A 14,015-nucleotide genomic window follows, 5' to 3' on the forward strand; every position below is an offset into this window, starting at 1 on the left:
CCTTCCGATCAGGTTGAGAGCAATTTCCATACCAGACAACGATGCTGTTTGTCAGTCTGCTCTCAGCTGTGGCTCTGTAGAAGGTAGGTAGGACCTGTGTGGGGAGGTTAGAGCTATGAAGTCTCCTAAGGAAGTGGAAACGTTGTTAGGCTCTTTTTATAAGGTAGGAAGTGTTTGTGGACCAACTTAGGTCTTGCAAGATATGTACCCCTAGAAATTTGGTGCTATTTACTCTCTCCACTATGGCAGCATTGATGATGATAGGGGTGTGTGGCTTATTCTCCTTCCTAAAATCGATGATTTCCTTGGTTTTACCAACATTTAGTGTTAAGTTGATGTCAGTGCACCGATGACTGAGTTGGTTCACCTCCTCCCTGTAGGCCCCCTTGTCTTCCTTCTTGATAAGGTCAGTTACTGTAGTGTCATCTGCAAATGTGATGATTCTGTTTGACTGATGCGTACCTGTGCAGTCATGTATTTGAACTGTGAAAAGAAGTGGACTGAGTACACAACCTTGTGGGACCCTGGTGTTTAGGGTGATGCTGTTTGAGTGATGTTTTCCTGGTTGAACTATTTGTCACCTTTCAATCAGGAAGTCGAATATCCAATTGCATATTTTGTTTTCTTTGCCTTGATTACTCAGCTTAGACTGCAGTTGTTGTGGAATCACTGTATTGAAGGCAGAGCTGAAGTCTGTGAACAGTTTGCGTATGTAACAGTCCTTATTTTCCAGGTGGTCCAAGGCGTGATGGAAGTGTTAAGGCAATGGCATCTGCAGTAGAATGATTTGGCCTGTATGCAAATTGTAAAGGATCAAGTGTAGCAGGTAGGCAGGATATTATGTAATCTTTGACCATTTTATTCAAAACACTTCATCATTACCCATATGTCACCCGGTGGATAGCCAACTGGCTCACAGACAGGACTCAGGAAGTTAGAATTGGGGACTCCACCTCTACAAAGAGGCCAGTCACAAGTGGAGACCCTCAGGGAACAGTCCTTGGACAGCTCCTTTTTTTCATTTACTTCTCAGAAGTCAAGGCCAATGTCAGTGGTCTCTGGCTGACTAAATTTGCAGATGATTGCAAATTAGAGGCCGTCATTGAATCTCACACTGGCACAAATGTTCTCCAGGAGGGGCTGACACAGAAAAATAATTGGTGTCAGAGCCATGGACTAAAACTAAATGCCAAGAAATGCATAGTGGTATCCTTTGGGAAGTCATCCATACCTGGTAACTATCATGTTGACAACACACCCCTTAGAGCTGACCCAGTAGTAAGGGACAAAGGGACACAAATAGATAGTAATCTAGCCTTTGATTATCATGTCTCTACAGTGGTGAGGAAATCATTCTATGTTGCACAACGTATAAACAAAGGTATGGCATCTAAGTCCAAGGAAGTCATTGTTCCACTGTATTCGGCATTCATCAGACCTATCATTGAGTACAATGCACCCTTTGGTATGTATCTAACCAGGCATATCAAACAACTGGAACGTCCACAGAGGTTTCTCACTAAAAGAATACAGGGTGTAAGTAATACGTCCTGTGCAGACCACCTCAAGGCCCTACAGGCTTTTGAGGGGAGATCTATGCCTGGCATACAGGGCATTGTTAGACCCTACTCTGATGGACCTTCTGCATATCCACAAAACAAACTGTACGAGAATTACCCATTCTAAAGACTTAAACCTTACCTGTGATATAAATAGGACCTGCTGGAGAGATAGGTATGTATCCAAGAGACTACCCATCTATGGATCAGGTTCCCCATCCATGTAAAACAGAGTTCCTCCCTAACCCAATTCAAGTGCAACTTGGACAATAGTATGGGAAACAGGGACTTCATCCCTGGTTTGGCACCTATGTCTCTAATGCAAACTGGTAACCTGTAAATGGTTCATCTCCCAGGCTCATGTTACACTTATCATGAGTATCAGAACTTGTCAGAGATTTGGGATGCACGGCTAGGCTTAAAAAGTCGCTTGTGGTTGTTAGTCTAGTAAACACCTATGAACCTATGAGTGCAATTGGCTCGTAGTAATTTAATGATGCTGGAGATGGTTTCTAGGGCAGCGGGAAGATGTTGTGGCCTTGAAGCATTTGGGCACTTTTTCCCTGGCTGAGTGATGTATTGAAAATGTCTGTGAAACTGAAGTGTAGTGCCTTGAGCAGCACCTCACTCTTTAGACTGGAGAACTTTGGCTTTACTGTTGGATTTCACAGCCGAACTCCCCAAGTCAGCAGGGTGCTTCTGCTTTGCCTGTTTATTTGGGCATTGCAATGCAGTATGGAAAAAAGTTGAATTAGAAACCTCATTCCTGCATGGCCTGGAAAATACATACACCATGTCCAACCCTTCTCCTTTGGCCATATAGCCTGCTATTTGTGTGCCTGAGAATTATGCATCTCTAGCTACACTCTAGTTAAAGTCTGTATATAGGTTTATAGAGCAAATGTCTCCTGCACAGCACTAACCAAAAGATTGCAAGTAACCAAGGTGAAGTTCATGTTTTGTGAGGGTTAAAATAGTTTTGCAACTGACGTGTAATGTCTACAACAGATACGTCTGCTTACTGAAAGTGGTAAAAGTAGCCCAGCAAAATGATCTGAACTGTTCCTTGAGTATGAGCTTATCGGATTGTCTCCCATTATGCTTTACAACTCTTCAGCCCAACATGTGCTTTGCCCTTGCAATCTCCTTCTAAATACATTTTCCCAACACATGTACTGACAAATCTGTGTCCTATTATGTCCACAAGTTCTGTAGCAATAAAAAGCAGACACACTTGAAAAGATGGATTTGTAAAAAAAGTATACTGTATGTTGTAAAAGCAGAGCTGTTAGTTTCCTTGATCAGTTCAGCTTTAACATTTCCATCCATATCACAATCAGGCTGTCTGACTGCTGTTGTGCTTGTATCATGTCGATTCCCCTTGCAGGGTGTGATGATTATGCTAAGTAGGTTCAATTCATTACTGTTTATGAATTGTTCAATTTGCACAAAGAGCACACCTGCTGTTAATAACCCTCAAATCTTCTTAATTCTGTGCAAATGCTTGGGTCACTGTGGGCAGCACTGCGCATGTGTGGCTAGGCCATGACTCCTGGGGAGCTGTAATTCCAAATCTAAACATCTGTAAATGCAGTTACTGTAGCTCCTGAATTCTTAACAGCATAATCAGGGATTCAGGACTGCCATGTTTCACATCTTAAAGTGACATTGTTAACCATGTGATGCTATACTTATATTATCTGAGCTCAACATGCATTATGCAAGTTAGATGCCTGTCAATCCCCTTTATTTCATGGCAGATGGAACATGTGAGAACTGTTCTGTGTGCCCATTTTCAGCCATTTTTCCCTGAGATTCTACAAGGGGAAACATCATGGCTGGAGCAGGAGAGGGTAGAGCGCACCTTTTAAAGCACAGAGGTGGTGTGTGCAGGAAGGCTCTCAAGGGCCTCAGTATAAGACTGAAGCCTGGAATACTTTAGCCAGGCTGTTGCCCATTTCACTGGCATACCTGGTACAGGTTTACAGAACTGTCACAGTTTCAGTGACTTGAGTTGCCACATTCTTGACCTCCTACGCCAATGGGGGGATGAAGTTAAAGAGCAGGCACCACCTCTGTACTGTATTAGCTACACATGTAACCTGCCACTGCATGCCGTCCATAAATATGACACAAGACTTGACTTATCTATGAAATCCTTGAGGAAATTGAAGTCACTAGTCAGCTGTACAACAGGTGGAGATTGGAGCACCTAAGAGAGTGCTGATATGAGTGTCTTTGCTTCAGAATATGCAGCGTGTAAAGTTAACAGTAGTACCAATTCCTTTTAGAACAGTATATCTTCCATAAATCACTGCCACTTCTGTTATAACAGACATGCATCAAAGATTGCATTATGACTGCTGAATGTTATTAGTGTGTGTTTGTGTATTAATCTTGTCATATACTTGCATTAATGTGTCAGAATGTCATGGCTATGCTCCCACATTGTGAGGATGCCTGTAGGTTCAATCCCCCCATTTCTGTTATGATAGTGTTTTAGTTGAGGTTTCTGCCTCATAATGCAAAATATAGCATTGGAGGTGGGAAATATGTATCAGCAACATTTTTGAGTGGGTGGCCATCTGTATCATGGACATTTTTTGCCAATATAATTATTTTTTCACTTATAACCTTTGAGTGAAAGACACATCAGAAGCAGCAGTTTTTCTTTGTATGTGTACATTTGCTTCAGACATCCCATTAATTTGTCCAGATAGCTCATCCCATTAATTCTTTACCTCTGGAAATGCAGGTGTTAATGGCTATGGGTACAGCTTTCCTTCTCACCTGTCTTTGCTATTAGCATTGTTAACTTGGGAAGCGTGTTTTTGTTCATTCATACATATTAGGTGTAACTTAATCATACATATCAGCCATCTTTTAATTTCTCTCTGCCTATCTTGTGTCACTCCACTTTGTATTGCATGCATTTTTTGTTTATTATTTTGTTTTTTTTCATTTATTTTACTATTCTGTGCAGCGGCAGCATAAGACCTGCACTAGTACTTCATGCAAGGCTTAGACACCCCCCACAGGTGGCAGCAGTAGCACCACTGCCACCAGAAGCAGCCAGCACACCTGGGTCCCAGGACACAGTCACTGTAACACCTCCTGCCATACCTGCACCACACGCTGCAGGTAGCCTGGTACCCGATGCTGGAATTGTTGTACCCACTGGTAGCAGTGCCAGTGGAGGTGACACCATTATCACAAATCAGCAGCCAGCAGACATTGTGGGGGAGATTATTGACAGGAGTTTGGGTAGCCAAATCATCCAGACGGAGATCTCCCCAAGTGACTAATTCAGTCATGTCCCTGTCCAGCACTGTCACCACCATATGATAAAGGACCCAATGGTGACAGTACCCAGGATGGCAAGTAATTTCTCATTGGGACACAGCTGGCTAAGATTCCCATCGTATCCCTTATCTTGATATTTCTCTCCCTTTTGTATCATTGTCCATCTGTGTTGGTTATTCACTCCTACCCTTACCATTGCCTTCCTGTCTGTATTTGATGTCTCCTACACCATTGTGTTATCCCCCTACTCTGTCAATCTTGCCTGTCTTCCCCTGCTACATACCCTAACCCTCTTACCTTCCAAAAAACATCTGTTCTATCCTTCCTCAACTTACCTTCTCTTTATGCATGAAAAATGGACAGCTATCTTGCAAAAAACTGTACGCACCTTCTCCATCTCCATCTTGTGTTTTCCTTAGTTACTCACCTTCTGTTCTACCCTTTGCGTGTTTCCAGTTTACATCTTTTTCCTATACTGCCATTTCCGCACATTAATCTGGTCAGAAATTGATAAACATACCACACACATAGCCATGCAGGGCTTCCAAATCAGCTATCATCTGTGCATGTACTGTGTACAGTCGGGCACAAAGGATAACGTCAGTGCCCATGTACAACTATTGAGCACTGCTATTGCTTATCATGTACCAAGAAGCTAGGATGTTGTGTTTCATACATCCATCTGTTAGGTAAAAACACTATTATACACTACATATAATGGCCTTGGATAGCAATGGCTCTGCACATGAGCTGAGCGTCATTGCATGGCATTTGGCACATACAACACAGGTTACAGCTGCCAAGATTTTAGGACTTCCCCTTGGAAAGTATTAGCCTGCCAACTATGCTCATGGATAATACATTACATCCCAATAGTGGTGTTCTGATGAGCCATTGTTGAAACTCTTTTCTGCAAGGGTGTGACACCCAACTTCTGCGTGTTCCCCTGAAGCCTTTTGTTTTCCATCTACTATACCCCAGGCTGTAAATTAAGTGCAATGCAGAAGTTTGTGGGTTCAAGTCCCCTTTAGTCTTTCATTCAGCAAATGTGTAACACCCCACTGGTGTATATTTCCTTGAAGCCTTTTATCTAATTGCTACTGTAGCTCAGCATATAAATAAAGTGCTTTGTACCTTACAAGTGAGGAAGGCTCTGTGCTCAAGTCTCCTTGGTTTGTACACTTTTTGACTCTTTTATTCTTTCCTTTTGCAAACATGTAATACCCATCTGCTGTGTGTTTCTCCGAAGCCTTTTTGTCTTACTTCTACTCTAGGTCAACCTGTGAATGAAATGCTGTGTACACTGGAGGTGAAGAAGGTTGTGGGTTCAAGTCCCCTCAGGTCATATGTGTTTGTCTCTTTTAGTCTTTCATTCTGCAAGTGTGTAATACCCAACAGCTGTTCATTTCCCTGAAGCCTTTTCCTTTACTGCTACTGTAGTTCAGCTTGCAACTGAAGTACTTTGCATAGTACAAGTGAGGAAGATTTTAGCATCAGGGTTGTATGCTTTTTTGTCTCACCACACATTGTGTGGATTTTTATTTTCAGTTAGTTGACATTTATATCCATGTCATCTTGTCTATGTTATTTGTTTGTGTGGTCCTAGTACCTACTCAGCCTTCCGTCTTAAATACTTTACATCCTTCCACAAGTTATCTTGTCTGAATGTTTGCATATATCAATGGGTCAGAATATAGATCAGCACACATACCTCATGACTTGATGAGGCTGCCACATAATATCTTTCTCTAGCTGAAGCTAGGTGTGCTTGTCAAATGAGCCTTACTGCTGCTTATACATCCATACGGTCATGTCATGCCTTTCTGCAGTCCTTGCTACGGCCACAAATAGTGTATTACATGACATGCTTGTCACGCACACTTGCTTGGCTGCATTAATGCTGCTCAGCCTTTGGGATCATCGCCCATGCACAGTAAACAGAGGAGGGTTGGCCATGATTGCACCACACTGTTTCTGAATCCAACCATCCTCAACCCCTTTTTCCCCTCTTTTGCACATGGGGTTGTGGTGTCATTTCGAAAGTGACAGGGATTAATTCATGACAAAACATTCAAAACATATTTATTGAATGTTTTTCTTTATTGCGCACATACAAAATAATAAATGTGCAGTCTTAATCACACATATTTTGCAAAAATAAATGTAAGTATAATGTTGTGCTTTATTAGTAGTTCATTTTAAGTAATCCACTTCTGAACTTAAAGAAGTCAGCTGATCTAGGTAGAACAGCTGACGGAACGCATTCAAGGTTTTGTACTGCACTGAACAGCACAGTAGGAATTTTTTTCAAACATCCATTTCAGATACTCACAAGACATTGACTTGTTAACAAAACTGCACATAAAAAATACAGCTGCATTTTTAAGTAACACCTTTGTATCTTTTTTTTTACTTGCTAATGATAACTGAACTGCAGGAAGTAAAACAGTTATACCATAAATTCAGTTATACAATGACTGGCCATTAATATTTGAAAACGAGCACGCTGAATGGCCAGCTCAAACAGCGTGCCTGTTGTAAATTACAGAGTATACCAATGGAAAAAGATCCAGTCACCTGGGCTTCTTTCCGTTCGTATATTCCATAACTTTTTTTTTTTTTTTACAAAAATTTAAAAAAAAAATCTATAGTCCAGACATACCAGAGAGGCAGCATGGAGGAAATACAAAGAAAATCAGGTACTTTATTTAAAACTAAAGACATGTACCTGATTTTCTTCACATTTCCTCCATTCTGTCTGTCTCTGCTACCCCTAATGTAGCCGAAACTTTTTTTTTTTAATAAAAAAGAAAAAAGAAAGAAAAAGGGAGCAACGGAGACGTTCTTTTGTCTGTTGCTTCCTTTTCAGAGCATTGATGTACTTGGTATACATGGGAACCCAAGTCCCATACACATGTGCAGTACATCAAAACAAGGCAGCAGGATACCACCAGTCGTGGAAGGACAGTATGGCGCCATTATACAAAGACATTATTTAAGAAAAGTAAGTATTTTTTTCTTAAATAGTGTCATTGTATAATAGCAAAAACGTACTCCATGGTTGTGGTATATTGTAATTTACCCACGGTTGGCTTTCTTTAATATTAAACCACACCAGCTGTGGGTAAATCTTCAATATACCACACCACGTCATCAGTTATTGCCTAATTAAGTAACAAAATCATACTCCTAAATTGAATTTAATATCAGTAGTAGAAAGTTATTTTTTGTGTAAGGCAATTTAGGAAACACTGTTGAGCTTATAAGTATGAAGTAATTTAGAGGAAGTGGGGGCAGTACAAAGATGGAAGAAATACCATCGTATTTATATTGCAATAAAGGAGAGACCAGTTTTTTTGCCACATTCGCTACATTGCTGTTGTACTCTATGCTTTGTTTTTACACTGTACAGTAGATTTGCGGTAGCTGCAGATGTGCAGAATGGCACCATGTTTTTTATGTTTTCTGTGCTTTGACAAGTAATGAATGTTGCGCTGTTTATTAAACAAGTAATTTTAACAGTGTGATTTACACTGTACTGTTTGTAATTGCAGTTGCTCCAGAAAGATTTAGCAGAATTTGAAGCTCAAATTAAAGAACAGAGTGCCTTGTTCCAGTCAAACCCCACTCATATGGATGGCCTGAAGCTGCTCTTGGGAAATACCCAAACTCTAAATAAGTCTCTGGAGGTAAGCTAATGTCTGCTCTGTGGAGTATTTTTGAATAGTTGTTAGCTACAGAGTGATATAGGGCCTTCATGGAACAGCACCTGCTTAGAACAACTATCATGTTTGTAGTACAAGAACCTCATGTGACCTTAACAGTGTGCTGCGAAACTGTGTGCCATTTGAAGGAATACTGGTGTCTGGGAGACTCTGTGTAACAAGGATATGTCTGTGCTACAGATATATATATGATAGAAGGCAGTAACATATCATGTCAGTCACTAGCAGTGCAGACATAACAAAGTAATTCTCACTGAATCAATACTTGCACCGCCTTTTCTGTAACATGAAAGATGATAATTATATAGTTGTGTTCAACCATAGTTAAGCACCATCGTGTTCTCATGAACAGTTTTTTGCATTTCAGTAATAACGTGAAACTCTGCATTTTTTTGTCAAAATAATTACACTGCGTCGGGCTTTGCATATTTTCTGGGGTGACAGGAGGTTACATTTCAGAAATATAATGTAGATGTGAGAGGTATAAAATAATTGTACAAATGCTAATTATGTGGCACTCATATGACATGAGGATTTAGAAGTGTGCCTGCCACTAGTGGTACATTTATTATCTTTCATACTGTAATGCCTTTTTTTTTTTTTTGTTCCACCATCTTGACAATCTAGTCCAACTGTTGCTCAACTAACACTATTTTCTGCTCCACCCTGCTTGGTGTAGTACCCTGCATCATTCCATATGGTGCTGTCCACTTTCCTGGGGCAATTATCGTTTCAACAAAACACAGTTACTAACATGGTGATGAGAGGTAAACTTTGAGTAACATTGATGGCCATCATCCTCAGAGGGTGAGGAATGGTTTAATTTTCTCTTCTGTTCTTTGGGCTGTTCATGCATGTTGAGGTGTGGAACAAGCAAACCCTGGTCCACCTGGAATCTCAGTGCCTGCAGTGCTATCCTATAATACACTATCTTTGCACAGGCTCAGCTAGCATTTGTGTGCCCAGGGTTACTTTTGTGCTGTCTTCCAGACACCACGCCTGTGTTGTAAACCTCACATGGGGGGCTGGCCATCAGTAGCTCATTCCTACCTCATCTGATTTGCTTGTTAGGTTCCATATCCAGTGTTGAACCTCACTTGTTTACATAGTGATCAAAGGTACATACTGGGACTCTGAAGCTGAAATTCTCAGCCTTCTCAGTACTTGGTTTTTCCTTTCTATGTAAACACTAGTTTAGACTTTGAAGCTCACACTGCTTTTGATGTTTACCTTTTTGTTTCTAAAGTCTGAATTTTATTTTACCACGGCATAATGACTGTTGCAATATTTGTTCACTGCTGTCTATATACATTTGCAATAAATATGTTTAATGTTTGGAAAAACAACTGTACCTTTACAGACAAAGCTATTTGCTTATTTGTACTTCTGTAAAATGACGTATGACATCTCATTTGCTCTTAGGTCTAGATATAGTACAAAATTCTTTATCTATATACAGCACAAATTGTTACTATCCCAGCCGACTAGAGGTTTTAATCGTTTGAGTGTCCATGTAAAATTGCGGTTTTGACTTTGTTGTGGCAATTGCTTTTTTCTGGAGAAGATTGCATTAACTGTTGTTGTACTTCTTGTCCACAAATTCTGATATTATTTGCTGTTAAACCACGATGATATGACTTCTTTACATGGTATAGTGTTTGATAAAAGCTGTGGATGTTTCTTCCGTACTAAATGTTTGGTTCTGTGTGTCCTCTGAACCCAGGGAAGAAAATGAAACCTAAAACTAAAATAAAACTTCATACTGTTCTTGAACGACCTGTATTTTACTCCTACATTCGATGTTATGCACTGAATTTTCAAGAGTAAACATGTCAGTAAGGTACTTTTTCTTACAGCCTCTTGTCCCATTACTCAGTGGTTTTCTTCTGAATTTCCTAAACCCATTAACATCTGCAGAAATGGGTCCATGTCTTGTGCCATTTTCTACATCTCCAGCCCTCTACAGTATTATATCCCCTAGTTGTAATGCACATGATTAATATATTGCCTGTGAAAATTATAAGCAGATAGTGATGCCTCCAGATTTTATGCAGTGTTGTAGCAGCCACCCCACACACTTCTTTAATTGGATTTTATTGAGTTTTGGAACTGTGGCATAATAGTGTTAGCATGTCTTTGCCAAATCTGACTCTAGTTTTGTGTACTTGGTTCTGCAATGTCTCCAAATAAAAATGTGTATTTGCAGTACTTGTCTTTTTCTTTATAATGCTGTATTTAGTAAGTAATACAATCACCCTTTCCCTAATGGATCCACTGTTACTTCACAAAGCTACAAACCTGACAGTGGTGAATACACAAATGTTTCAGGCACAGGTACTATGAGTTATATAGGGCTTGAACAAATGAAAAAAGGTAAAGAAAGATAAAAATGTTTATCTCATACAAAACAAAATAAAGTGTGTCGTGCAGGGGGTGAGCTCCCTGTACCCCATGCATGGGGGGCTTCATCCCCCACCTTGAGGTTATTGTACCTCATCACTTAAAAATACTTTTTTTTATTGTTTGTGTTAGCGATCACTGTTTCTGTATTCAGCTGTAAACTCAAGACAGTTAAAATAAATACACTTAAAGCAGTAAGAAATTGGTATTATATGGAGTGAACAACAAGCAAATACCATCTTAAAAATTGTGCTTGAGCAACTGTGATTTATGCAATCGATTATCAAATGTAGTAAAGACATTTTATGTCTTGTCTATTGTCCTGCATTTCTAATTTTGGAAGTATCTTTATCTAGTCATGTTTTTTTTAACACTTTTATTAAATTATCACTTTCACATAAGCACGTTTTAGTTAGTCTTTTGCAATATATCACATTCCATTTTTCCTCTACAGAAGTTTTTCAAACAAATTATTTTCTTTGTCAAGTCGCTCTACATTTAGTTATGGATTTCTTTTCATGAATTAAACTGAGTTTCCATCTGTCTTCTCTGTCTCTCTTCCTATAACAGAGATATTGACATTAACATTAACTTTCTACTCCTATTTCCTATTCAAGGAGAGCAAATAACTGGTATCTACATGGCAAAGGGGCTCCAAATCTGCCCATTCCAGTCAGTGCTTGGAGTAACTAGTGAATTTAGCAAACACTGAATACTGTCTAAATACAGGCAGTAGCCAGCTCCCCCCTGCTGTAGTAAAAATTTACAAACTCAAACAAAAACTTAAACTGCAACTTGCATTTTTTTTTCTTCTGAAACAAGATAAAAGAAGAGAGAGACAGTGGCAACTATGCCAAATAGTATGCAGTTTCTGGCACAGTCATTAATTTCACAGCAGCCATTCTTCCTGGGCTGTTTGCAGTTGATGCTGATAGTCAACAGCTTTTTATTTATGGGTCACACCATTAGGCTCCCTAGTAATTCTGATGGATGTTTTTTGACATGAAGGAGAGATGGATCTCTAATTTTTAAAATAAACTTTCAGTATTTTCCATCCCTGAACTTCTCTGCTAGCATCACGCTTACCCATATGATTTTGAGGGAGAACTCTTGGTATTCATAGATACAGATGAATCAAGATTATTTAAAAACACCTGCAAATCCTGGCAGCTTGTATCCTAACATTTTACAGGACTAGTTTGAAGAGAGGAAGAAGCATGTCTAAATTTTTAAAATGTGTTTTTTTAAGTCCTGAGGTCCCTTGGTAACACCAAGCAACTCTCCCTGCTATTCAGAATGAAATGGTGGCTTTCACAGATGCAGGTGAAACTTTTTTTTTCAGACCACTGACAATCCCCCATGCAAGTTTAGACAGAGTGTACTGTAGTGTGCCAGTCTTTGTATACTCCTGCAGCGCTGTACCCACTTCAAGGACATGTCTTCTTCCCTAGGAGTCTGTTATCCCACCCTTCAACAGGGACTGAAATCAATTTTTTCTGCTCCTACAATATGGTGTATGTGATGACTGAATGTTTATGCAGTAATTCTGTGAATAGATTGCATGTCAGAGCAGAATAAGAAAGGGTTCCCAAGGTTATGGGTGCTCTGTGCCATATACAGAGGAGATGGGGGGGGGGGGTCCCTACAAAGGCCTAGTGTATAGAAGGGAGGTTTGAGGTGATTGGTTCTCTGTGTCATAAACAGTCCTGCAATATGTTTGATTTCTGGCCACTGTGCTGTCTTATGGCACTTGGACTCGTGGTCACCACACCAGGGAATGATGATGTGTAACTGCAAGACTGTGACCTGGACGTGGTCTGTTCATGAGGTGTCCTGCAAGTGAAGACCAAATATCCTGACCACCCCACCCCCAATGAGTGATGACAGAGTGTGGTACATGTTCTACATACAGGTACCTACAGGTGAGGACTGTGCAGTCTGCAGTGTCTCTCCACATACACACTACTGGTATGTAACTTCCCCTGGCTATCCTAATTTGCACTTTCAAATGTGCGATACTACCAGTAAGACCATTGGTGGTGGCACAGCTAGTCGTCCTCATGAAGGTGGACAGGAAAGCAGGTTATGCCACCCCAGACCTCATCAGACCAGTCATTACTGTGTCTCTGGTCTCCGCATTATCAGAACTACCATGCAACAGAGCAGTGATGTGCATTCTGGACTAGAATGTAGCAGACTGTTCCTGGATCATACTGCAGTATATATATATATATATATATATATATATATATATATATATATATATATATATATATATTGATCCTGAGTGTTACCTCCATGTAACTGGGCTACCTGTGACATGTGGTGGCACTGGACATCCCTGTGAGGCTGCAAAATAGTGAGTATACCCACTCCAGACACAGTACAGCTGCTACCACAGCCACAGAAGGAATATTTATGGTGGTTGGAGCCATGTGGAATTTCTCCCCCCAGTGATAATGCCGAGTGCTGAATCTATACAGCCTCATGTTCTTCTGTGGGTTTATGTTAGAGGTAGATGTTCATTGAGGATAAGGACAGACAGTGCACTATGTCATCAGATTAAGACTTGTATGCCTGTTTCTATTCAGCAGCAGCCACAGCAGAGGTGCCAACATCACCCTGTCATTATATCACAGTTTCTACAAGTGTCTTTATGGCACTGCTGTGCCCTGTCAATATACTTCAAAGGAAACACCAGAGTAGCATGGGTACCAGTGCCAGCTGTTCACCAGTGGCATGCAAACTAAGAGTATTCATGCAAGATGTACCATACAAACCAAAAGTAGCTCTACTACCTTACCTGATGTCCCAAAACCATACATAGCTAACAGCTGCTGTGGTCAGTATATAATATCTGCATGCAGTGCAACCACAGAGATATCTGGTAAAAGTGGTATTAAATTGAAGCCACACTTACCACAACACATGGAGGGATGAATCCATCTTGATGTCAGTGCCCACCCCTTCAGGGACATCTAAAACTCCTGTGGATATATAAGCTCACTGTTTCCAACTGACCCCCCCC

At 40.3% G+C, this 14,015-nt stretch overlaps 1 protein-coding gene across 6 annotated transcripts in view; it reads left to right on the forward strand.

The window, feature by feature from the left end:
• SYNE3 (spectrin repeat containing nuclear envelope family member 3) overlaps positions 1-14,015 on the forward strand; it is a 1,238,698-nt gene that overhangs the window by 680,081 nt on the left and 544,602 nt on the right. For all 6 annotated transcript variants that reach the window (XM_044074612.1, XM_044074615.1, XM_044074616.1 and 3 more), the window contains exon 11: positions 8,417-8,551. In XM_044074612.1, the coding sequence (XP_043930547.1) occupies positions 8,417-8,551 (135 nt within the window). The remainder of the gene's footprint in view (positions 1-8,416; positions 8,552-14,015) is intronic.

Source organism: Protopterus annectens, chromosome 6.part0 (genome assembly GCF_019279795.1).
Source record: "Protopterus annectens isolate FY-2018-M chromosome 6.part0, PAN1.0, whole genome shotgun sequence".
Lineage (NCBI taxonomy): Eukaryota > Metazoa > Chordata > Ceratodontiformes > Protopteridae > Protopterus > Protopterus annectens.